The sequence below is a fragment of the Plecotus auritus genome (genome assembly GCF_963455305.1).
Source record: "Plecotus auritus genome assembly, chromosome: 2".
In the NCBI taxonomy this organism is placed as follows: Eukaryota; Metazoa; Chordata; class Mammalia; order Chiroptera; family Vespertilionidae; genus Plecotus; species Plecotus auritus.
The window spans coordinates 88331424-88354360 of record NC_137771.1 but is presented as its reverse complement, the minus strand read 5'-3'; the positions used below and the strand labels follow the sequence as shown (position 1 = coordinate 88354360).

Here is a 22937-nt window from a genome sequence, read left to right as displayed (position 1 = left end):
ACATGCAACTTATACTAGTAAATAGGTGAATTAAGAGTTAATTCTGCTACCTAGGTGAAGGTGGGGGAACCCTCTCCTTCAGTGCAAAGCTATGAGTCCGTAAGGCCACAGAGTCAGAAGGTGGTTATCTGAGTAGCTTAGAAAAACCCAGGAAAGGCAGATCTACTCTTTCTCACCCCCACTCACGCCCATATTTATCTCCATGGCAGGCAAGGTCAACACAGAAACAAACCAAGGAGAGATAAGAGAGCTATATAATTCTATATCTAGTTGGATGGTTAGCCTCCAGAGACCGGCAGTTAGAAGTGCAGCTTGAGCTTGGCAAAGCACCAAACAGTTGGGCACAGAACTTGAAAGCCAAAGGAGCTTTAAACAATTATAGTCAAACTCTGTCACTTTATAAATGAGAAAAATAAGGCTCAAGAAGTTAATGATTTGCCAAAGTCACCTGGCAAGAAGTTCATGGAGCTGGGACAAGAATTCAGGCTTTCTGTCTCCAGCTCCAGAATTAGGACAGTGTTTAATCAAGTCAAATACATATGCTACAGAAGTTGTGGCTCTAATCAGGATTCTAACTGGCCTTTAGGGTCATAAATCCTATTTGAGGGAACCCTAATTGTAGCAGCCTCTCACACGGATCCCCATCCCAATATTTCTTGAAACTATTCTGGCTTCTATATTACCACTTTCTACTTCTCTCTCTTCTCTTGTTCTCATGACCACTCATCTTCTTTTTCATTCACAGACTAAAAAAAAAAAAAAATTGGCTCATTTCTTAAGTGATTATGTTCCAAAGGGATGTCTCCTTGGCACTTGTCTTGGTCCCTATAAGCAATCTCATCCATAGTGGTGGTATCTAAACACAGATAGCATTCAGACCCAGAGCTCCAGCCCAGATATTTGTTCTGCATGCCAATCCCACATTTCCAATTGTCTGATGGGTTCTTTATTTCAAAATTAACAAGTGCAAAAATCCCTTTCTCCTGCTTTACCTGTCTCAGTTAACATTATGCACGAAGCTTCCAGGATAGTGGTCTCAGAGGTTTTCTGAGTGTCTTTACAACCTGACACCCAATCAACTTGGACCCTCTTTCCCCCTCTCACTGCCACTCCTAGTTCAGGCCCTGAGTAACTTTTGGGGGGAGTAAGGCAATTGCTTCCCAATGGTTTTCTTGTATTTGAGGTGGTCTTCCCACCTCAAAAATCTATCTTCCACATAACCAGAAGTTATCTTGACAAAACCTATATAATCGTGTCTCTTCCCAGTTTTCTGGAATGGTAGTTCTTACTGTATAACTTGTATTAACCCATTCAAGATTGGGAGCTCCTTAAAGTCCAGGGAGACTGTCTTATTGTTTTGGCATTTTCAGAACTTTATAACACAGTGTCTGAAACAAAATACACACTCATTACATGTCTAAATTGAAACTGATTCTGGACTCAGATTTCTTGGTTCTCTATAGAGAGGGTAAAATTCTTTTCTAGAGAAATCAGCGTGATATTTGGCCAAAAGTTTCAGATGGACATGGGAAGGTAAACTAATGGGACAGAGAGATAAGTGGTGTGTCCAAGTCACCAAGCCTCACAGCCAGAGAATGTGGGAGACAGAAAGCAGGAAACTGCCTGCCCCTCCCTATTAAAACAGGATAATTAAGTAGATCGGGAGCCTGAATCTAGTGTCCACAACCACTGAGCAAACAGGAAGGCCAAGAGGAACTATCCATCCCAGCCAGATTAAATACAATGTTTTCTATAAGCGCCTTTCTCCCTTCAATGTAGCAACCCACATCTGGCAGCAGGTGACTGAGCACATTCATACTCTGCCAGAACATTTGGTTTCTACTGTTCCTGGTTCCCAAGCTACGCCTAAGGAGTGGGAAGAAAATACTATACAACTAGCCAGAACAGCGGGTACAGAGAGCTGTAGGTCACATGGTAACTTCCACATCATCCCTGACTCTTCCCTGCCTTTCTCCCCACACACCACCGCCCCCACCCCCCAACTGCTATTGAAATGTCAAGAAAGCTCATTACTCCTACTGCCAGGGAAATTATCTGCTATTCCAAGTACAGAGAGGTGTGAGTAATAATTTCCATGACCATTCATGCTGTTCTTTGAAGAGAAATTAGACACAATGACTGGTGTGTCACCCCACTAGCACTGATAGCATCATCAATGGCCCAACTTCCTCTTATTATATTTACTTTATTCTATATTTATCATGCAGGAGCTCCTGCCACAGCCTCAAGGCTTCCACATTCTCAACAACATGACTTTCCTGTACCCAACCCCCTAAACTTTAGCCTTGGGATCTGGCTTGGCATGACGCACACACACACACACACACACACACACACACACACACACACACACACACTTTGTGCAGGCCAGATCGTGAGAAACAGACACAGTACAGAAGGAAATGGCCATCGTCAAGGAAATCAGTTCTAAAGGAAGTGGCTGAAGGATGAGCATCAAGGTTAGTTTGAGGACACAGGGGAAGAGAAAGGCTTGTATGCTTTTGTGCCTGCTGACAAAAGTCAGCTTCAGGCTGAGGGTCGTCAAAGCACTTTGACTTCCGCCCACCATCACCTTTAGGGTATCGGGGGAGTGGGATTTCCCAAAAGAAGGAAACAGCTGTGATCAGAACATATGGATATCTGCAAGTGTCTGGATTTCGCTTCTTAGAATATTTGGTTTACACCTGGGTTCTTTCATTGGATGATCTGGGATGTCGAATTACCAATTTTCTTGGGATTGTTAATTAGTAGATACAAAGCTTTCAAGTTGAGGAGTTAGAAGATGTGATACACAGCACATCCAAATGGTTTCTCAGCAATATTTATCAACTGCAATTTGACACACTTTCATTATGTGATCTGAACTAGTCACAGAAAGGCAGCAGCAGAATCCTCTTTGGCCCCATGAATCCCTTGTGCTGCTGATCACGTGAGGAGCATCAAATACTGCCACCAAGACAGTTCTGGCACCTAGACCACATTTCAGTCAATGATTTTTATTTTCTGGAAAGTGCTTCTAAATCGCTATGATGGACACAAAGTTTATCTGAGTACCTTGGACCCTCTCTGATTCTTCATGTCATTTACTCTGCCACAAGTCCTTAAATTTTCTTAGATTTTCCAGCCTTGTGAACTGTATCCATAGCATTCTCTTTGTGCATTTTTGAGTGGGAGATACTTTAAGAATGTGACATCAGACAGTTGCCTCTCCAAAATACTTTCACATGCAGCAGCCCCCACATGCACGGACGGAGTGCGCCCTGTGTGGTGGTCCCTAAGGCTCCCAGGTTTGGGAATCTAACATCTCTTCCATATTGACCTATTTCTGTTCAATGAGGGATCATTCAGAACCCAGCATTACTTTGGTGGTTCATATGCCCAAGTGACACTGCTTCTTAAGAGCTGGTGAGAAGATCTGATGTTCTTTGTAAATTTAGATACTTTGATCTCAGAAATATCTGTCTGGCCAGATTTGGTAACATGATATGGACAGCAGAGATGTGAGATTTAAAAAGTGTTTCTTCAAATGCTGGGTTCCTTTCCTTTCCCGCCCTGGAACTAATGTCATCTATTCTCCCTTGATGTAAGGTTGATACAGGACAGAAACATTTATATGCTGAGATTTGCTTATCAGGAAACCAACAAAAACCCAGAGCAAATTCTCTCTTTCATATAAAAACAATGACAAATGGACTTGTAGGTTGGTATGCATGTGTGAGTGTATATGTGTGACGTCACAGTCCCCTTCTATTATTTCTTGGTCAGTCATGGAGGTTGAATTTGATTAATGAAAGTATTTGAGAAAAATAAATTAGCATTTTCATTACAAGTCTAATGATCATAAATAATGTGTATATCTTTAAGAGCTCAATTTCCCACTCTTCTGTTGTCTTTGCGATTGATCTAAGCAACTCCTGAGTGTCTTAAAGAAGGTGGACAGATACTGAGGTTTCTGTGAGTATTAGAACCAGAAGTTACCCACAACTTGACCAGAACCAACTAGACTAGAATTTCAGACTAAGAAGGGATCTTAGAGATCATTTTAACCCAATCTTCTTGTTTTACAACCTAGAGGGTCTTCTATTAGATTAGCTGCCAGAATTAGCATCTGGGTCCCCTCTTAACCTAGGATTTTTTTTCCACTGGACCAGGATGTGCTACTTGAGAACCTTTTCCATCTTAGAATTTAGTTCTGTTGCTAGTAAGCCTTGGAATTTATACGCATTTGTCCCAGATTGCCTGGTTTTGATAGATTTAAGCATAGCTTATTGGCAAAGGATCAAAAACATGGGGCAGGCACAAACTCTTTTCAGGGTTCTGTCCCTAGATAAATCTGACAGGCGCCATATAATGATGAAGGCCTGACACCCACTCACCCAAAAGATAGGTTTTATTAACAATAAAACAACCATCTGGATTTCAGCCAACATGACAGTGTTGGCACCAGATCACATCTATCTGCCTGTCTAGACAAATCCCTCCAACCTCCAGGTACTTAGGGAAGCAAAATGAGAATTGTATAAAGGAATAGGAGACTCCATTCCATTATAGTAGAGTATATTTTCAAAACTCACATGATTTCTCAAAAGTCAAAACATACAAGTTATAACACCTAATAAAGTATTTGCACCAAGGTATGCAGCCCCCAAGGTCTTAGTTTATATCTAAATACTAGAGGCTCAGTGCACGAAATTGTGTGTGAGTAGGATCCCTAGGCCAGGCCTGCGATCAGGGCCATGTCTGATGCCCCCCGACCCACCCTGCAATGCTCTGTGATGCTCGCTGCCCTGCCACCCGCGATGCTCCACGATGCTCACTCGCTGCCACTCAACAGTCCTGCCCCACTGCCACCCCCTACCCCTCCATTCGCCATGCTGCGATTGGGGATGGGGGGGAGGGACGGGAGAGGGACCTAGAGGTGGTCAATCACCTCATGGCGACTGGTCAAGCGGTCATTCTCGTCATTACGCTTATGGTCCTAGCCTTTCATTATATAGGATAATATGATACAGTAGCAATATCTAAATACAATTCCAGTACAAATACATACACATCCTGGCAACCGTTCCTGTCTCCCAGCCAGAACCCAACTGATGTAACTTGGATGCCAATGCTCACTGGAACTCTTTAGATATCCCTTGACCTAGGTTTAGAGCCTGATTGCTAGTATCCCACTTGTGAGGTCCTCAGAGTTTTAAAACATGGATCAGCACATGTGGCTAAGAGGGTGTCGCAATCACATGCTGTCACCATTGCAACTGCAGAAACCAAGAAAGAATTTTAGATACTGCAGCTTCTCAACTACAAGAGAGAGAAAGATGATAGGAGCAAATGGAATAGGAAAAACCTCCAAACGCATTGTTCAATGGCTAGGTATACAGATAAGCTCCCACATGTAGATAAACACCAGTTTATGGGAATAAAATAGCTTTCTTTAAGGTCCAGTTCTAAATGCATTATGCAGACAACTATATATATATCAGACTGTCTCTATGGCAAACTTAATTCTCTGAACTCTGTCTTCCTGTGGCCTGATGGTTTTACATGTGACCTGAGGGAAACCTCCTGCTTCTTAATATTTTGTGGTATTTGTTCAACAAATTGGTGCTAAGCATATAAGGGGAAGTTTCCTTTTGGTTAGGTCCTGTTACATAAAGCTCAGCCTTGGTCATAATAAAATTATGGCAAACAGTTCTACGATTGTATTTTTGTGCTGCTATTACATCAAACCAGTAAGGCAACTATTTTTAAGCAGATGAAAGTCGGGGAGATTAGGCCAGTGATTCTTAACTAGAAAGGATTTTGTCTTCCCAGGTGACATTTGGCAATGTTAGGAGACATTTTTGGTGTGTGTGTGTGTGTGTGTGGTAGCTAGTGGGCAGAGGCCAGGGACACTGGCAAACACCCTGCAAGACACAGGACAGTCCCCCACAATAAATATTTATCCAGCCCAAAATGTCCCTGGTGCCAATGATGAGAAACCCTGGACAGAGGAATGGACACTAAACTGAATTAACAGAGCCAAGTCGTGGTCCTCATATTGGAAGACTAATGACAACAAAATCACACTGCCCTTTGTGCCTCTGTTTCCCCATCTTCAAAATGGGGATAATGAACATGTTCTTTATAATAACATTAGAAGGAGACATCAAATTATATATGCAAAATGCTCTGATTTCTTCATAAGAAAGAGTCTATAAAATCACAGCACAGTTATTACTGCACTATTATGAGCTCATGAAATTGTCTTAAAAACTGTACTCCTCCTCCTCAAAAAAAAAAAAATTCCTCCAGGAAAAGAAAATAAACCAGCAATGATCTCATCATGATTACACCTGCCACACCAAAAAACAGACACAGTTCAGAGAAACTAAATTCTTTCCCTCCAGCAATGAAGTAAGCTGCGTCTGTAATTAAGATCTTAATAAGGGAGCAGGAGGCTTGGGCAGACGCTGCAGGCTATGAGGCTCAGAGCTACCTTGCCAGGTTTGAAACAAGAACAACTGAAATACAATCCCCTGCTGCTTAATGCTCTCAGGTGCTCTCTGCACAAGCCCACACTGCAAAGTAGGCTTTCCATCATTTCCAACGATGCCTATTTCTGCAAGAAAAAAGAAAAGGACCACCTTGTTACTTACAAGTAAATGTAAAAAATTTGCTTGCATCCACTTTTTAAAGAAGGTTCTTAGATAAAAGAAGCTGTCAAGAGGCTAACATAAGGGAAGAGATAACGCTCTTGACAGTTGACTAATGGCCGGAGCAGCTCATGTTGATGGTCTAGACTAGAGTGACCATGTGTTCCTCAACTTCCCAAGACAGTCCCAGTTTCAAATATCCTTCCCATTGTCAGACCATATGTCCCATTTTTAGGGTTTTTGAAACATGGATACATACCCACAGAAATTACATATATTTTAAACTAAAAATAAAAGATAGGTGTGCAAGTACATATCTTGCTAACAGGTCTGCCTTAGTTGAATTTAGGATTTGAGAGAAAACAAGATAGGTACTGATAAGAGTCTTTGATTCAATCAACGGACACGTCCTCTAAATGACAAGATGATCTTTACAAGGAAATGAGATATATTCCAAAGGCATCTGGGCCTCTCTGAGACTGTGTACAATCCCAGCTTCACAGTGAATGGGGTTATTAAGAGAAAGAATGCTGTTGGGCTAACTGTATTCCTATTGTTGTCTCTCCGGACCCCCATTCAAGGGTGTGTTCATCACACTTAGCTCTGAGTGAAAAGGTTGGAGAATAAAAAAATTACATGGAAGTTCTATCCCAGGGGAGCACTCAAGGGAAAGAGGACCTCAAAATGCTTCTATGTTAATAATGTTGTGGTAGTACTGAAATCCTGCTGGTCCATCAATTCATTTCCTGCCAAACTCTAAGTCACACCACAAAAGATTAGTAACACACACACACACACACACACACACACACACACACACCCCAAAAAACTCATTGACAGATTACTAACGTACTATTAGATACTAAAGACTCTGAATGCCAAGAAGCCTGGAGTGTCTGGAAGTCCACTTTACCACCTTCCCAGGTGCTTCTTATGAATATTGGGGGTTGGGAGCTGGTGGCCTGGGGTATCCAAGCTCATTCTTTCAGTGCAGTGCAGAGTCTGGGGACAGAAGAGCCTACAGGATTCAGCCACATCTCTTGGAGATGGGATGGGGTGAAACACTAAGTTTCAAACTGACTACCACAAATCAATGAGATTAAGGCTAATTCACAAAAGAGATAGCACAGGGTTTCCACATAACTAAAAGAAATTGGGGAAAAATGAATGACACATCATCTGGCCTAAATACATATTGCTTTAATAAATAGAAAGATCTGGTTCGAATCTTAACCTTATATGCCTTTTGGTTGCTGCAACTTTCTATTAAGTTTCACAAATAATCCTCCCCCCACACACATGAAGAGTAAAGAAAGGAATTAAATTCAAAAGGAGCTATCAAATTTTTTTTGTGCAATGCTTGCACTTTTACATATTCATGGTTGCTCAATCTTTATTTCTGGTAAGCATAAACATCAACATTCCACATAAGGAACCTTTTTGGTAACATAATGATGACCTTGACATATTAGAACTATCAGGAGGAGTTCTCATTTGCAGCATATACACCAAGATTTACAAAGAAATAAGACACCCCCAAATCAGTGGCCCCAGCGTTTGAATTAAGGATCATGAATCACCTACTTCAACACTATTTAGCACCATTAATGGTTGGGGAGGTAGGGGAGAAGGGACTAGCTCTTTTTAAAGAATAAAGTGGCGTTTAGCAGCCTATGGTGGGGCCCAGGCATATACTGAAAACATTCCTCTGGCAATTTTAGTATCTTCATAATCAGCTGCCCTACCCCCTACCTTAACCAGGGAAAATTACTGTCATACGCCATCACTACTCACATTTTCTAGAGTGCCTGTTCTATCTTCCTTAAAGTCCAGGCAGGCCTCAATCTACCTGGATCAATTGCCCTCTAAAACTACTTTCTAGTGGAGGGTGGAAAAGGTCACCAACAAGGCCATTTATCTAGAAATGAAGATTCCTGGGGAAGATAGACTTGCAGGGAGGCTGTCATGTTCCCCAGGCGTGCAGAGTCCTCATTAACCAGTACGAATCACCGCAGGGAGATGACTGGAATGTTCAAAGTAAATAAGATGGAGGGGGTGTTGTTGACAAAGTATAAACAGTTTTTTGGGGGGAGGGGTCCCCTTTCCAAGCTCATTGTTTTTGCAATCATCCATTGCCTAGGAAACCAGCAGCCTTTCTCTGGCATTTTAAGTTGGAAATGTAGTATTTCTTCCCAGTGGCCCTGTTTGTTTATCTTGGCAAGGAGGCTTGATAATTAAGTCTATATGTTACTGCAGAGCAATGCTATGGTCCCAGCGACTGGCATTTGAAACCAATTTGTTCAGGTTTCTTTCTAACCCTAAAAGGGATCTAAAAATAGATAACCAAGACCTCTTACTTTCCATAAACTCACACTAGTTGACTGTGATAGGATAAGGGATATAGTTTACCATGAATTTCTGTAGCCAGCAACTCACTACCTTTTCATTTCACCTTTGATTTTTTTTAAAGTGATGATTTTTTCTTTTCCTCACTAATATTTTTGTTTTGGGAAAACAATTCTTGTGATGTTTCCTATTAAGTTTTTATCTATATAATACTTGTATATCTATATATCTGTGTATATATATCTTATAATGCACCATAATAGCTACTATTTTAAAATGCCTACTATGTGCTAAAAGCTGAAAAAGATTTTCATATCTTATTTCCTTACAACTATCTGATAAGACATGTATTTGATAAATCCCATTTTTATAAATGAGGAAACAGAGGCTGAAGTAGCTTGCCTGTATATTGTTAGAAAGTAACCAAAGTGGTATTTGAAATTAAGCTCATGTTCTTTCCACTATGCCATACAGCATTAAGACATTTTTAGTGGTTATTTGTATAAGTATTTTATGTAACTCAATATTTGTTGAGTATGTACTATGATCAAGGTCCTGTAATTACAGGAAGATCAAATGTTATTAATAGCAGTTAAGATACCAAGTCATTAATATATTAGTAAGAGGGTGCATAAGTGTGCTGATAATTTTCTATGTGTGGCATTTGTGTTTCTACACTACACATCCAAGCCAATGGAATACTCAACAATACTCAACCATCTTAACTTAGTAACTGGGATTGGACATAATCCTATCACCAAGTCTTGAGTCCACACTATTCTTTCAACATCAATTGAACATCTACTGTATGCGGAGAGCTGGAGTCGACTGGCATTGTCTACATACTACACGCCAGGAGTCATAGTAAGTATTTTATATTCATATATTCTCTTGTTTAGGCCTTAGAACAATAGAATGAGGCAGTTAATATCTCTATTTTCAGATAAGAAAACCGAGGCTCAGAGAGCTTAACTTGCCCAAGGGTACAGAGCATTAAATCACAAGAAGTAATGTCTTCCCCCAAAGCCCACACTCTATCTTGTCTTTATTACAAGAATATACAAGACCAAGGCCCTGCTGCCTCAAGGCAACAGATCCTAGATCATACTTTTTATTCAGCGACTTGTTTATCAACCTGCCTCTACATACAAACAAAGGTCACCCTTTAATTCTTTACTTCTTGTGTTCAATGGGGCTTACTGAAAGCTGGACAGTCCCCTACACCTGAAACTAAAATAAAATAACACTGAATGTTAAAAAAGAAAAAGCTGACGCTGGCCAGTGTGGCTCAGTTGGTTGAGCGCTGTCCTGTGCACTGAAAGGTCACTGGTTTGATTCCCAGTTAGGATACCAAAAAAAAGAAAAAGCTGGACAGACAGCTCCAGTGGGTAACCTATGTGAGTTACAGATATCATTTAGATAGTAATTTGATGGAAAGGGGTTAATAAGTTAGGTAGTGCTAACAAGGTAGGGCAGAGGTGAAAAAGCCCATTGTGGGCGTTATAGGACAGTCAAGGTGACAAAGGTTTGGGCTTTTGATTGCTTCATAGAGAGGAGGATGGATGAGGAGACTTGACCTGTGGGAAGTGACAGACTAACCAAGTCACATAGATGGAAAGGAGGCAGGGACAAATGAATCAGGGAGCAGCAGGAGACCAAGACTTCCCAAAGCAGAGTCAAAAGAGGATGTACTTTGAGAATGTCACGACTGCATGTACTGGGAAGGCAAGCCCTACAGAAGTCAGCTATTAGGAAAGCATAAGGAATGATTGAATGAAAAAATGAGAGCCAATGAGGGCAAAAAAGGGAGGGGATTTGCAAAGGGGATTGAAAAGTAAAGAGGAAGTTGTTTTTAAAAGTCTTGGGGGGAGGGGTGCAGACAGGAAGCCACTGATGAATTCTGAGAAGACAACCCATGTATATCCCAGCAAGGAAAGGAAGCTAAAGGCATCTTGGTATGTTCCACACTGTGCAACTTGCTACATTTGGTGTTATCAGAACATCTTCAGCTCTACAAAGGCTTTCATCTCTGTGTAGGTAAGTCATTTAGCTCCAAAAATGGTTTGCTCAATAAACAAATAATATAAGACAAATAATTAAGTGAGGATTTTTCAAAGCACTTTTTAGTGCTTTTAAATTTATAGATTTCACATAAGATTTAACAGTGTATATATGGGAGGGAATTTCTAATTTGAATTGGGTACAATGAATCATCTAGAAGAGAATAAAGAAATGAAAACTAAAATGTCAAAGCAAGGAAAGAACTGGGAATTATAAATGACCATATTGACTAAATTGAAGACCCTCAATTATTTTTTTCTCTAACTTCAGTCCAAACATTTAAGAATGAATTTGTTGAATGGTAGATTAGATAAATTATTTGGAATTTTAATGGAGGCACGTAGTGTTCAAAAATTTGGCAAATTCACAAAAGCTGCTCAGCCATTGGAGATCATACAGGCAGTGCCTGCTGAGAGCACTGACCAGGCCTGGGCCTGCACAAAATGGGCTGGTCTCCAGCCTCTGCTCAAACACAGCTGAGCACTGGCCCTTCAATCACTTCCTGGCAGACATCAGCCACATTCACCTCCACCTCCAGACACTCAGGAGGAAAGCAAAGCCTTCCCTGAGAAAGCCACAGCCCCTTCCCCCCACTTCAGAACATGCTCTATATTCAGAGGGGCTTGTGGAAAACTCTTAGTAAGTAACACCTTCCCCCATAATTTATCATCACAGAACCTCAGACTGAATCCTTTAAGATAAATGGGATATTGAGTACATATGAGAGTGACTGCGGTCTTCCTAAGAACAAATAAAAAGCATATAATGAAATAAAAATATACTAGATAGGTGCTAACCAAAAATGTTTACCAAAGTAATAGCTTACATTCCACAATTTCAAGATTATTGTAAACACAGAGCTGGCTGACTGGAACTGTGTGTAAGTGCAAAATGACTGCAGGTTTGGTTGTTGTCCAGTTAAGACCGATCCCTGAAAGTAGCCAAACCAGATAATCTAGTTTAACAAAATTTTATAGTCGCTGGATTACAAATCTACCATTTTTAAGTCTGTGCTAAACTTACAGTGTATAGCACAACACAATGTTTAAAAGATAATTTCTGAATCCAGGAATTTACACTCTAATAATTATCTGGCTTTTTGCTACCTAATTGTGGATCAAATTAAACAAGTAACTATGAAACATGCATTTCACTTTGCTTTGAGGAGATACTGCCTAAAAAAAACAAAAAACAAAACAAAACAAAACAAAAACAAACCCACCACCAACAACAAAGACTCTAACCTGCTGGAATAGTTTCAATGAAATAGTCTTAAATTTTCTGGGAGAAGAAAACAGCAGTCACAGAGGATACTTTAGAGAAGTCACAGATGGTTCTTTTTCTCTAATAGTGATTTCAAGTCACAAGTTCTGGGACCAGATAGACTTGGTTCAAATCTCAGCTCCACCACTTTTTTAGCTGTGTGGCTTTGGATAAATAACTTAGCCTCTCTATACCATAATTTCACATTTGAAAATGAGTATAATCATACCCACCTCATAGAGTTATTGAGAGAATTAAAGATGACAATGCTGTATTGTCACGGTGTCTTAAGAAATGTTATTTATCACTCTTTCACCTTTGTGTCATCTCCTACTTAAAATTACAAAATTCTCTCCTTCAATTTGTCTCTTATTAACTAGAGTGAAAACAGGCTGATAAGAAAGGGAAAGTAGATTGCTTCAGCTATTGGCTCATTTTGTAGTCACTGCAAGGTGTCAATCTGTCATTTGGTCAGTTGAAGAAGTCAGTATTTTTATCTGGTGAATGTGTCCACAACCTAATAAAATCATGTATTTACATCACTTGGCAGGGTATTCAACACTAGTAAGACCCGGCCAAGAGGCAGGATTTCTCCATGAATGCCAATCATAACTTACATCATCTGTTGCTATGATGTTTTCTTTCCGTTCCGTCAGAGTAAAACAAAATATGAGGAGGTCACTGAATAAAAATGACTCTAGACTTTGTCACTTTCTAGATTGCAGTGCTCCTTGTTAATTGCAGTCATTTATACTTTCCAATAATAAATGCATGAACATATTTTCTCTTTTTTCCCTGCAAGCCAATTTTTATGAACTAAAGCTCAGCAACAGGGAGAGGAGGGGCAGACTCACTGCTGGCTAAGCACTATCTAGTCCTATCATTGCTCTGAATAAGGAAACTGTGGCTGTACGGGGTGAACGACATTAAGAGAACTTTCTTGTCGGATGGAAGGGTTTGTTTCTGGTTGCATCTTGAAGCCAAATATTAAGATTATCCATTCCTCTAATCTTTCCTATTGAAGCAGATAATGGAAAGCTGATAGTAGAGTGGTAACCGATACCTGTGCCTCCAAATTTCAAGAACTGTAACTCAGATTTTATAAGCAAAGGCTTTCACCACTTAGATTTAGAGCTTTGAATAAGATTTATAACTTTTGAACAAAAGATTTATCACTGAGGTTAGCTAGTGGCTATTAGCCAGATCCAAGTATTTACAACATCACATTAAAAAAGGATGGACCCGAAGCTATGTAATTCAGAGAGAAAGCAAAGTAGCTCCCAGCTAGCACAGTCCTGAAGGTCAGACAGGTAATACAAATTGCCAGTCCCAAAGCATAGCCACCTGGCCAGAGTTCATTTTAATAATAGCACTTTTTTTTAAGCACTAGGAGTTGTATCTATTCTAGAATAGAAATATTTATACTCCAAGGAAAATTCACACCCTATTCATTGCAATCTGCTTTGGTACAGTGTCCTTGGGAGCTGCTTGCCTCCTAAATGGGAGGCGACTTAAAATGGGATATGCTGAGCAAATTATAATCCTTTTGCCAAGAATAAACACACAAACAATGGTGTAAATGCATGGGGGGAAATGCTGCCAAAGTGTTATGGCACTCTGCAAACTTCAGGGACAACAAACTGGCCTCAGCCTTCAGACCCTCAGTCCATTCAAATGCCAATAAAAGTGTTTTCAAGAAATGGCAAATGCTCATTTGTTCTTATAACCAACTTCATTTAAGGATGTCAAAATTCTTCATCATCAGCTATTATAGTAGTACCTGGGGCTTTTAATCTCTACCACCAAAAGTACACATGGCAAACTGCTTCCCAGACCAAACGCTTTAAAACACAGGCTGAAAACTGCTTCAGGAGTCCGAGACTCAGCAGTGCTGATTCCTCTCTCATTACATCTCCCCGGCTCCCCCAGACAGTGGAGGCCAGGCCTGGGGGAGCCTGGGGACTTGAGCTAATACGTGCTCCGCTTTAAGTCAGACACCCTCTGCTCTACTGTGGCTGCTACAGACCGGCTCAAAGACCAATTCTCCAAAATTTTCAGAGGAGATGGACTCGGGTGTACGGTGAACTCCGGGAGTGGATCTGAGACTGGGTCCTGCCTGCTGGCTTGTATGCCAACCTCAGTGACTGAGACCCATCTCAAAACGCTCTCGGGCACACAGGGGTCTCGGTAGAGTCGTCACAGTAGGAAACATTACACACACACATACACACACACACAACCTATGTAAAAGGCACTCTCTTACCTTATACTTCATCTCGGCAGCGGTGAATTGAGCCGTTTTCCTACACACTAGTTAGACTGCATGAAGCACAGGCGAGTCCGCCCCTCCATCGAGTGCAGTGTTAAATGAAAGTGAGCCGTCCCGGGCTGGGGCAGGTTTGTCAGTCGCAGCGCAGAGCTAAGCTCCAAAGCCTCTGAGCTCACTGTTTTGACTGAGGCGGGCCTATCACGGATTGTATTTGCATACCGTCCCACCATTGGCTAGTGGGCCAAGGTAATGAGATGCCCCGCCCACTTCTTAACTTATGAAAATTCCTGACAAAGAACTTGTAATGTGATCATTTCTTCTAACATTAAAAGAAAGGGTGGAAATAAAACAAAGTGGGGAACCGTTCCCAACTTTACTCCAACGCCCCCCAAAATAAACGGGAAAAGGAGATAAATTGTTAAGATTAACTTAAGTTTTAAAGAAATCGAATTCACAAAGCAGTCTGAAAGTCGTGCTTCCTGTGACCTAGCAACTCCTTCATAAACGCATTTCATTTGAAAGCTATTCACCTCACAATCTCTACATGAAACGAACTCTGGGGAACAAAAGGTTTTCTGTCTCCGGGCCCCTTTTTACTAACTACCCCTGCTGATATCTCTCCAGCTCCCCTTCTCTCCTCCCTCCCTTCCTTTTTTGTGTGGCTGTTTGCTTTTTTTGTTCTTTTCAGTGTTCAAAGTACTTGCGACATCAGTCTGCAAGGAGCCAGAATACAATTCTCCCTCAGTGAAAGGAACTCCCTCGCCCAAGCACCAGGATTTCCCTGGCCAGCTTCTCATGAGGGCCTCACAGAATTAAGTGTCAGCCCCATTCAGCGACCGTCTCTGACTTTGCGGAGGATAAAGGTTAGATGTGACCCCTCAGATGGGGCTGGCCAGTGCACGCCCTATAGATCATCACTGTCTATTGAGTACTATGTTCTTTGATGGTTGGCATTTCTAGCTCCAGCTCTAACACTGCAGTTTTTCCTTCTGACCTCTCTCCTGAAGATGGCCCATTAACCCACCAACGCTTATTATCCGGGGAACAACAACAAAAAAAATGCTAACTGTGTTGATGAGCCTGGTTGAAAAGACCAGTTTCTCTCCAGTGAAGCACAGAACATTTGGTTCAGCTTCATGATTTCTGTAGAGAAAGCCATTACCCAGGAAAAGACAGAAATGGTCACCTTTGGCAACTTTTCTGAAGGACAGAGAGGTGAGGGACAATTCCTCTCCAGTGGGCCTCAGGATTCAGATGTGCTGAGTGCAGACAACAGCTGTCCCTGAGTGGGACGGACACCAACCAGAGTACATGCCTGGGATGGAAAACGCAGTCCTTATTTTTTTCCTGGCCAAGTTGGACCAGAATCTGTTTGATTTGTCCCCCTCACCCCTCCGAAATTCTCAATGGATTAACACTACTTTTATGATCTAAGAAAAAAGCACAGGAGAATAGCTGCCCCACAAAAGTGGTTTCCAGATCCAGGGCTCACAGTTCAGTTCAAAATTTAATGTGGCACCTATTCCCTGGACATGACCTCCAAGCAGTCATAATGAGGTTGACATACTGGTTCTGGCATCCACCAGGCCTCGATTTTCCTCATTTAGCCTTGAGTGAAAATGAGCCTGAGTGACTTTTCAAGGTCTTTCTGAACACAAATTAAGCATGCAGCATACGGCGCTGCAAGGATCTTCGGAACAGTCCCACAGACTCATGGGAGAGTCGTTATTTTGCAGGAAACTGTTTTCCGAGTCTGCCTGGATTAGACAAAGGCCTTCCCATCTGTAAGATGAGTCTCGAGGCCTCCAGGAGATCTAGATAACATTCCTTTGGCTTCCTAAACAGTAAAGTTGAACCCTCCTTCTGTTTTGTTTGATGAGTACCATTGAGTAGTGTCTCACCCCATTTTACTGCTTTCAAATAGTTTCCCAAAGCATCTGTTAGGGCCTTTTGTCATCTAATTCTCTAGTTCAGTGCTTCTCAACCTTCCTAATGCTGCAACCCTTTAATACAGTTCCTCATTTGTGGTGACCCCCAACCATAAAATTATTTTCGTTGCTACTTCATAACTGTAATTTTGCTACTGTTATGAATTGTAATCTAAATATCTGATATGCAAGATGTCTTAGGCAACCCCTGTGAAAGGGTCGTTCGACCCCCAAAGGGGTCTCGACCCACAGGTTGAGAACTGCTGCTCTAGTTGGAAAGCTTAATTCATACCAAGTGGTCCTCCCACTTTCCTATTTCTGTCCTGTTCAGTAAGACATTTAAAAATCGACCTGAAATTCATTTCAAGGTGGTTTGGGTCACTGGAATTTTAATTATATAAAGAAAAGCACAAGGGTATTGGAGGCAGATAAAGTTGTGTTAGAACATTAACAAATTTCTTAACTTCTGATTTTGGTGTCCTGAAGTATATATTGAGAAACTAATAATATCTACCTGCTAGGGTCATCATGAGGATTAAATGAGATAATATGGATAGAAGTTGATAGTACTTGGCACATAGTAAGATCTAAATAAATGGTTGTTTATGATCATTACCATTATTAATTATAATTTTAATATTACACATTACTTTATTAATACATTACATCACATTGTTAAATATAGTATATAAGTAATATGAATATTTAATTAGTTTGTTAATTAGAATATGATTAGCACTAGACTTATAGACACAGGTGGTAGGCATTCAGAAAAAGGGGGTGGATCCCCTCATCTGTATGCCATCCTTTCACAGGGCAGCTTTCTAATTTAACAAATACCAACTGAGCGCCTACCATGTGCCAGGTACTGTTCTCTGTAGGGAGAATACTCAGCAGCCCAGACAGGTTCTTACCCGCATGGAGCTTACAGTCTAGTGGGAGTGGAAGACAATAATTAAATGAAGGGAAATAAATGAAGGAAAATTAAGGAGGAAAAATTGCTGGAGAAAAACAGCCCAGGATTGGGGGGAAGAGGTGTTTTACTTTAGCAGGGGTCCTCAAACTTTTTAAACAGTGGGCCAGTTCACTGTCCCTCAGACCGTTGGAGGGCCGGACTATAGTTTAGAAAAAAAACTATGAACAAATTCCTATGTGCACTGCGGGCCCGGGACGAGTTGGCTGCTAAGCAGGACAGGCAGCGGCACCCGGCGGGCAGGATAAATGTCCTTGGCGGGCCACATGTGGCCCGCAGGCCGTAGTTTGAGGACACCTGCTTTAGAGAGAATGATCAGGTAAGTCTCTCTAATGAGGTAATATTACATCAGAAATCTGAATAACATGAGGGATCCACTCAAAGACCAGGGAAAAGAACATTCTAGACAGAGGGCATGACCCATGGATAGGGCTTGAGGAAGAAAGAGCTTAGTGTGTTTGAGAACAGCAAGCAGTCCAGGTGCCCCGAGGGGCACTCAGGGGAGGCCTGGAGAGGGCAAGCTCAGAGAGATCGGTGGTAGCAGTTCGAATTTTCTCCTGAGTGTGACTGGAGCTTTGTGAGTCACTGGAGCCCTGTGAGCGGGAATGCTGTGATCTGTTTCTCTCTGTTTTATCCTTTGTTTAAACACTTAAGGACTGCAGGCTATTAGTTAAAATACTGTGTTACTGTCTTCATGCAGTTCATATCATGCAGGTATTTTTTGCTTCATTAACATCATCTAGAATTTTTTCTTCAAAATCCTTTGAGGAAACACAATTCTCTCAATGAATAGAGAAACAACATTTCCTCCATAGATTACCTGAGATTTTGGGGGCAAAAATATTGTTTAAACCATGCTATATCAGTGCTATTGATTGGTTTATAGAATCACCCCAGTACTCTCATGGGCTAAAATGGGCTCAGCCCCTACCTGTGCTCACCAGCACTCTCTCCGCCAGTCAGCCTTGCCACCTGCCTGCTTGTCTGCCAAGGACTCTGTCTCCCCAAATGCTCATGTGTAGGCAGGAGCAAGGGCAATGGCATCGAATGCTGTCCAAACAATTTTCCAGCTGCCACTAGCATGGATACAGCAAAAAATCAAGAGGATGCTAGAGGGAAGAGATTCTTTGGTCCACCACTTTGGAGGGGCCTGTGTGGCTGCTCTCTAAGAGTGAAGGGCAGAGTCAGAGCATGTGAGGGCAGGAAGTGACCTCAGAAGCCATCTAGTTCACCCCTCATACAGAGGATAAAGTTATTGCTTTGAGGGTGGGCATCTTACACCAGCCCCCACTTGCATCAGGACCATAATCAGTGCTTTCTGGCAGTCCTCTGTGTCTCGTTTGCTTCAGTACAGTCATTCCTTGTAATTTTCCTGCCTGAAATCTCTCCCTGCTCCCACACTGCTACCTGTTTAATTTCTAGAGTTACAGAGCCGATCACATTACTACTATGTTTAAAAACCTCTAGAGGACACTTCAGTGTCTTAAAACACAAAATCTGCACACTGCACTGTGGATTGTAATCTGAGCCCACCCTCCCTTTCTGGACTCATCTCCTACTATCTCCCTACCCACATCCCACACTCTAGCCGCATGGGGAAGGGATGGGGGACGACTCACTGAATCCAAGACATGCGTGTATCAGCCTGACTTTGCATAGACTGTGCCTCTGATGAGGATGTCTTCCCTTCACTCCTCTGCTGTCAAGCTGAGCCCCAACACTGACTCTTTTGTGTTTCCTTGTTAACGCCCCCCACCCTGTCCACCTCTGCCTTTCAGAACCAATTCCTCCTTCCCTTTACTATGCCAGTATTGTACTTGGAACCTGGCCTATTATCACATTGTATCATAATGATTTTTTTAAAAAATAGGTTTTTACTGATTTTAGAGAGAGGAGGGGAGAGAGAGAGAGAGAGAGAAACTTTGATCAGTTGCCTCCCACATGTACCCCGACAGGGGACTGAACCCAAAACCTAGGTATGTGCCCTGACAAGGAATCGAACCAGTCACTCTTTGGTGCACAGGATGACACTCAATCAACTGAGCCACACCAGCCAGCCAGGCCATAATGATTTGTTGATGTTTGCTTCTCCAGTTTTAAGGTGAACCCCAAAGGGACCAGGTGCTGTCTTGTTTAACACTGTGCAGGCTTATACCTTATAGGTGCTTAAATTATTGCTGAATGAATAAATAAGAGGATAAATGTAACTTCAAAGAAAGTGTGTTATCTGGAGGTTCTGCTTGGAGCCCAGGAAAGGAATTCATGTTTAAGGCAGCAGTGCAGTTTTAGAAGTGGAGCTAAGATGCACCTTTTCAGAACCAACTGGAGGCACATGCCAGTTCTGCCTCTTGGACAGGGGTCAATTAGAAAACTATGGTTTGCAGATGCCTGTTTTTATATGACCTATGAGCAAAGAATAGATTTTACATTTTTAAATGGTTGTGGGAAAATCAAAAGAAGAACACTATTTCATGAGATGTGAAAATTATGTGAAATTCAAATTCAGTGTTTATAAAGTTTCATTGCAACACAGGCACCTATTCATTTACCTTTGTCTTTTGAGCTGCAATGGCAGACTTGTGTGAGTTGCATCAGAGGTGGTAGACTGCAAAGCCAAAAAAAAAAAAAAAAAAAAAAAAGTATTATCTGGACCTCTACAGAAAAAGTTTGTCAACTCACACTCTATAATAGCGAAAGATACATCCATCCTTAAGTTCAGACTGCCATATCTATAGAGAAACAATCTAGAAATACCCATTCTAGGGCTATGCTTTACCATTTCTAGCTTTTTTATTTATTTTATTTTTTATAAATGTATTTTTATTGATTTCAGAGAGGAAGGGAGAGATAGAGATAGAAACATTAATGGTGAGAGAGAATCATTGATCAGCTGCCTCCTGCATACCCCCTACTGGGATTGAGCCCACAACCCGGGCATGTGCCTTGACCTGGAATTGAACCATGATCTCCTGGTTCATAGGTCGATGCTCAACCACTGAGCCACACTGGCTGGGCTTGATACTGGTTTGTAAAAAGTCTACATAGACCAAAGTTCTTTCAAAAAATAAAATGAGGCAGCAACTACTTAATTCCACAAGGCTCCATAAACCTCCTCAAACAAAGATAAGCCCTTGAGAGTTTTCTCCTTCAACCTGACTGGGCCTTAGCTCATTCAGTCTTGATTGAAACTCTCCCTGGTGCCAGGTCCTGTGCTAGATATTCACAAACATCAGTTTTTAAATATTCATTTAACACAACAACCCTCTGAGGTAAGTGTTACATGTCACAAAACTACAACCTGTACAAAGTCATAGGCAGGGGAATGGCCGGTCCGGCATGTGAGCACAGGCTTTCTGGCTTCTGAGACCGTGTTGTGCTATACTGCCCAAGGCTTCCTCTGGGTGCCTTTGTTGTCCAAGTCAGTTCAGTAAGGTAGTATCTTCACCCTAGTGGGACTAAGTCTAACTGAGGAACAGGTATTGTTCTTGAGTGGTGACTAGAGCTAACAGGGTGCATACAGTCACACATCCCTTATTCACTGGCACTTTAAAGCCTATCTGTGTGGAGTCCTTCTTGCCTAGACTGCCCTCCTTTTATCGGTCTGCTTAGCTATATCACATCTTGGCCCCACTTTGAACTCCATCTTCTTCATCAATTATTTCCTAGAAAAATCTCTCCCATTGTTGATGTTCTCCCAACCACCTTCTATGTCTCTCATCACCTATGACCACAGTGCTTCCCAAATCTGACCTCCCTTAAAAAACAACCTTGAATGCTCAGACTTCTCCCCATTCAGTTGGATTTAATAGGTCTGGTGTGAGGTTTTGGAATCTACACATTAAAAGGAATCCTATAATTCTGCGTACAATTTTACATGTGTAGCATATCATTTAGTGCTTAGTTATTGCCTTGTACTATTTCACCGGGAGAATCCTTCTCCACAATGAGATTTAAGCAACTTGTAGAAATGGATTCTGTCGTTTCTTCCGTTGTATCCCCCTCTGCACCTATGTAGGTAACTGAACTTCGTCTTAAGTCTTCTCAAAGCCCTATTTCTTGTCCATGTGCCCAGCCTTCACTGATGTCACCGTGGTAAACATAAGTGACTTTCAGAGGCAGGGGGAACAACACCTTTCACTCCAGGCAATAGTTCCCTTTTATCTGTTGAGCTGGTCACGATCTTGGTCCGAATGAAAGTCTATTATTAGAAAGAAGCTCCAAGAACAGTCTGTGGTGCTTGCTTCTTTGTGCTGTGGAATGGAATTTTCATTGATTTTTCCTTCCACCAACTTTTTGGCATAAGAGACCTCAGGAAGGCCACCCAATCCCATTTCCCCCTGTTTTTAGCAACAGAGAAACAGGGTTCTAGGAAGAAACTCTGTTTTCTGAAAGAGTTGTTAAAGGAATTGTTTAAAAATATGTGTTGCTGCAGGGGGTGTTTACTAAAAAGGCTTGTTGACTCATGATTTCCAAATTAATTCTGATTTGGTTCCTCCCTGATTTATTTCTTATTCTCACTCAATGTCGAGCCACCTGGGGTTGGGTGTGGCTCTAACCAACAGAGATTAGAAATGATTTTTCTGAATTTCTCTTTCCTGCATGATGTAGTGGGGTCCTAGACTTTACAAGGTCTCACTGACCCTTTTCACTCAGGCAATAGTATGTCATTGTTACTGCCCTTTAAAAAAACTACCACCCTCCTTCCCCCACCCCGCTTCCCACTGCTTTATGCCTTCCATCCCAACTCTTTCTGGTGGCTTTTAGTCAAAGCGAGGGTGAAGTGATAATATTGAGTGTTGTAGGCCCCTCTCAGTCCTTGATTAACCATGAAATAATACATGTAATACTGTGTCACTCATGTAGATCCCTGTAAATGGGGTGATTGGGGGCAATACCTTAACTTGATTTTAGAAAAACTGTGAACTTTTTGATGTTATACATATACTAGTACATATATATATTTGGAATACTTAATCATTACCTTTCCCCCTAAAGAACTAAACAGTGTAACAGATCAAATTATATGTTAAGTAAACTCACTCAACTCACGTGAAATATAAGAAGTGTTTTAGCATTTAGTATTTAGTATTTGAGGGAGTTAATTTAGAGGTGAAATTATGTGAAAAATTAGAAGCTCATGATAAAGGTTTAGGCTTATTTATCTTCATAAATGAGCAAAGGTTGAGATTTCTACTATTTATATGTATGCAGCTGGGCCAAGGAATGAAGTTCAATGGAACAAAAGGAGTTTAATAATAAAATTGTGCAGACTGCCTGGCAAAGGCTCTCTCCTGTTTTCTCTAGCCATGAAACACTAGTAGGCCTCCCAAATCTGCTCTGCTATTGCGTGCTTTAGTTTGTCCAAGTAAACAATTCGTTATATGAAACCGACATAGAAATCTCTTCTGCTGGTAGAAACTTTAGACTGGATTTTTACAAAG

General features: G+C 41.4%; 1 protein-coding gene across 1 annotated transcript in view; it reads right to left on the bottom strand.

Moving 5' to 3' along the window:
• NEDD9 (neural precursor cell expressed, developmentally down-regulated 9) overlaps positions 1–14781 on the bottom strand; it is a 44581-nt gene extending 29800 nt beyond the window's left edge. Inside the window, exon 1 of the mRNA XM_080654216.1 lies at positions 14590–14781. Within this exon, the coding sequence (XP_080510342.1) occupies positions 14590–14601 (12 nt within the window). The 5' untranslated portion in view covers positions 14602–14781. The remainder of the gene's footprint in view (positions 1–14589) is intronic.
• Positions 14782–22937: the final 8156 nt, after the last annotated feature.